This window comes from Nannobrachium achirus (genome assembly GCF_963921795.1).
Source record: "Nannobrachium achirus genome assembly, chromosome: 13".
NCBI lineage: Eukaryota > Metazoa > Chordata > Actinopteri > Myctophiformes > Myctophidae > Nannobrachium > Nannobrachium achirus.
In genome coordinates, this window is record NC_137833.1 from 4,864,139 (window position 1) to 4,867,045 (window position 2,907).

General features: G+C 43.9%; 1 protein-coding gene across 1 annotated transcript; it reads right to left on the minus strand.

Annotated features, from left to right (window-relative positions):
* LOC308296753 (kelch domain-containing protein 3-like) lies at window positions 1-1,044 on the minus strand (the record flags this gene model as incomplete). The annotated part of the gene is made up of 1 exon (XM_080740080.1): window positions 1-1,044. One exon carries the CDS (start codon window positions 1,042-1,044, stop codon window positions 1-3), a length of 1,044 nt encoding a protein of 347 aa, XP_080596206.1.
* Window positions 1,045-2,907: the final 1,863 nt, after the last annotated feature.

Sequence of the window (2,907 nt, forward strand, 5' to 3'; positions counted from 1 at the left end):
TTATTTGTTGCTGTTGGTTGTCATGGCTGCCAGTTCCCACTTGATGTTGTGTGGGAGTCCAGACTGCTCCAGTCCGTACTGAATAACAGCTAGCTTGCATAACGTCTTCAGACTAGGACTTAAGTCTAAGATGTACAGGTCATCAGGTTTGTACATTTCTCCAAAGAGAATGACACGATCTCCCACCATGCAACAGCACATCCTATACATTCCACCAGGGCCTTTTCCTTTGGTCTCAACCTTCTTCCAGGAGAAGGTCTCTGGGTGTAATTTCCACAGATCAGTTAATGTATTTCCCCATTTGTAGCCACCAAATATGTACAGCTCTCCATTGTAGGCAAAGGCTGAATGACTCCTGCATCTTTCTGGAAGAAGCTGTGTTGAAGGTGTGTTCAGCCAACAGTTGGTCTCTGTGTCAAACACTCTGATCTTGTTGTTGTAGGTGTGATCGTACCCCCCGTAGCCCCCAAATACAAACATCTTTGTCCCGATGATGGTGGCAGAGTGGTATTCTGAAACAGGCGGTGGAGTACCTCTGGTGTTAATTAAAGACCAGACCATTGTGTTTGTGTCCATCTTGTAGATGTCATTATAGTATGCAGTCACAGGGTGGTATTGTCCTCCATGGATAAACATGACCTTCCCTAAGACACAGGCTGAGTGGTCCTCCCTCGCCCTTGGAACAGTTCCAGAAACCTTGGGCTTTAACCACCTGTGGGTGTCGACATCAAATGCATAAAGCAAGTTGCAGTTATCTTTTGTTTTGGTAATACGCCCTCCCCAGATGTAGATGGTATATTCTATCAGCACAGCTGTGTGGTAGCAGCGACTGGAGGGAACCTCAAGGTGAAGTTCTCCTCTTCCAGGTGTAACTGGGGACAACCTCATCCAGCACAAAGACACAGTGTTGAAGACATGAACCTCAATGTGATCTCTGTCATTGTTGTCATCTCCTCCAAAGGAGAACACCTTGTGCTCCACTATGACAGCAGCATGGAGGGGTCTCTTCTGGCCTCCGTTCAGACGTACCGTCCAACGAAACATTTCACACATGAGCAACACCTTCAATCAATGTTGCTTAATAGTTTTCCTGGAAAGTAGTTTCACGCAGGTGGATCCGTTGCTAAATGATGTTTTGTCTCGTTGACAATGCATTTTAAAGGACAACTACATGATTGTGATGTCATTGTGTGATGATGTCTATATGTTGTTATCTGTTTGTTTTTATTTTTGTTCATCAGTACTATGACATCACTATCATGGTCATCTCCATATTTAGGCTTATTGGTATCACAAAGCTGTTCATAACTCCATTTGCTTATTTCCACGCCCTATTTAACACCATAAAAGGCCACAGGAAATGTGTAGAAAAAAACTGATCTACAAGCTTACAATACAATGTGTCACGTTGCATCGCCTTGATAACTTGTACATCTGTTCTGTACCTCGACTAAAGTAATGCTCTCATGTGTATTGAGCATAACATTTTCTACAAAGTTTAACCACACTAGACGTTTCTACTGAACAAAGCTCAACTCTTTGCTAAGGTGGAATGATTGGCATACTCCAACCCCACTATCCAATAGATTATGGACCAGAGCTTTATTGATTACTGAGGGGAAATCCGTCCTTTGGATTAACACCTATCCACTGTCCTACGTCAGGTTGGGGAATGGAGTAATGGACACAGCTAGATGTCATCCATACTGTATCCTCTCATCAGGTAATATAAAGAAAGACCTACTGTATCAGGCTGTTGTGTGGTGTTCATGTGATCGAGTATAATTTAATAAATGAATGCAACATTGGAGGTGTGTCTGTTGCATATAAGGCACTCGCCCCATTACTACCCCTATCCCTGACCGCATGCAAAGCTACATAGTCGGAGTAATGGGATGTCGGATTTATGGGTTGTCCCCTGAAGTACACATCCTGGACAAGAGGAAACAAGTATGTCTGTCACAGGCACTGAGCCCAATTATACACCCCTTGTAGTCTGGAGAATTAGGGATATTTCGAACGAATCAGTCTAAAAGTGCCACATTTTGCCCAGATGTAGCCCAGGGCATGCTCTAATGATTTAGCTAGGGCGCCAAAGCGGGCGACCTTCGGGGTCGCCACAGCGGCCAAATCAAGTTGAACTCCCATCGACACTATACTACAGCTAGAAAATACCCAGAAAATAATATGCTTTAAGTAGCAACTTGATTTGACCACTGTGGCGACCCCGAAGGTCGCCGACTCGGGCACCCTAGCTAAATCATTAGAGCATGCCCTGGGCTACATCTGGGCAAAAAGGGGCACTTTTAGACTGATAAGTGGGAAATTACCATTTTCAATCCCTAATTCCCCAGACTATTGTGCCAGGGAGAAATTGGATCCCATTTGTTTTAGCCTTTGGTATGAGCCGGCCAGGGAATCCAATCTCAGGGCAGACTGCCTCGAGCTTGCCTCTAGTTTACCTTAAAAGCTAGAGGCAAGCTAGAGGCAAGCTAGAGAAGTCAAGCTCACAACATGTGTTGTGAACTTGGAGATCTGTTAATTTCAGCTAAGGTTCCACCCAGAATAGGGACGCTATGGTCAGTGGTGTGTTCTAGGTTTTTTATTCCCTCCCTCACGCACAGCACACACAGTCACCGAATGAAGTAAGCGCTCAATTGTGACATTGGGCCGTGATATTTTCCCTCCTATACAACATAATGATCAGGTAATATGATTATATTTGGAGGAAGATTATATATTTAAAAAAAAAACAGAAAGTGTTAAAATTATGTTTTTATATGGCCACACCCACCTGTTTATTAAGGATACCTGGTTGTCAGGTGGGTGGTGACCCAGCTGAATAAGCTACTCCCCCAGTGTTGTTGAATGGTAAAAAGGGGAGGGAGTGATATTAAGATTTCAATT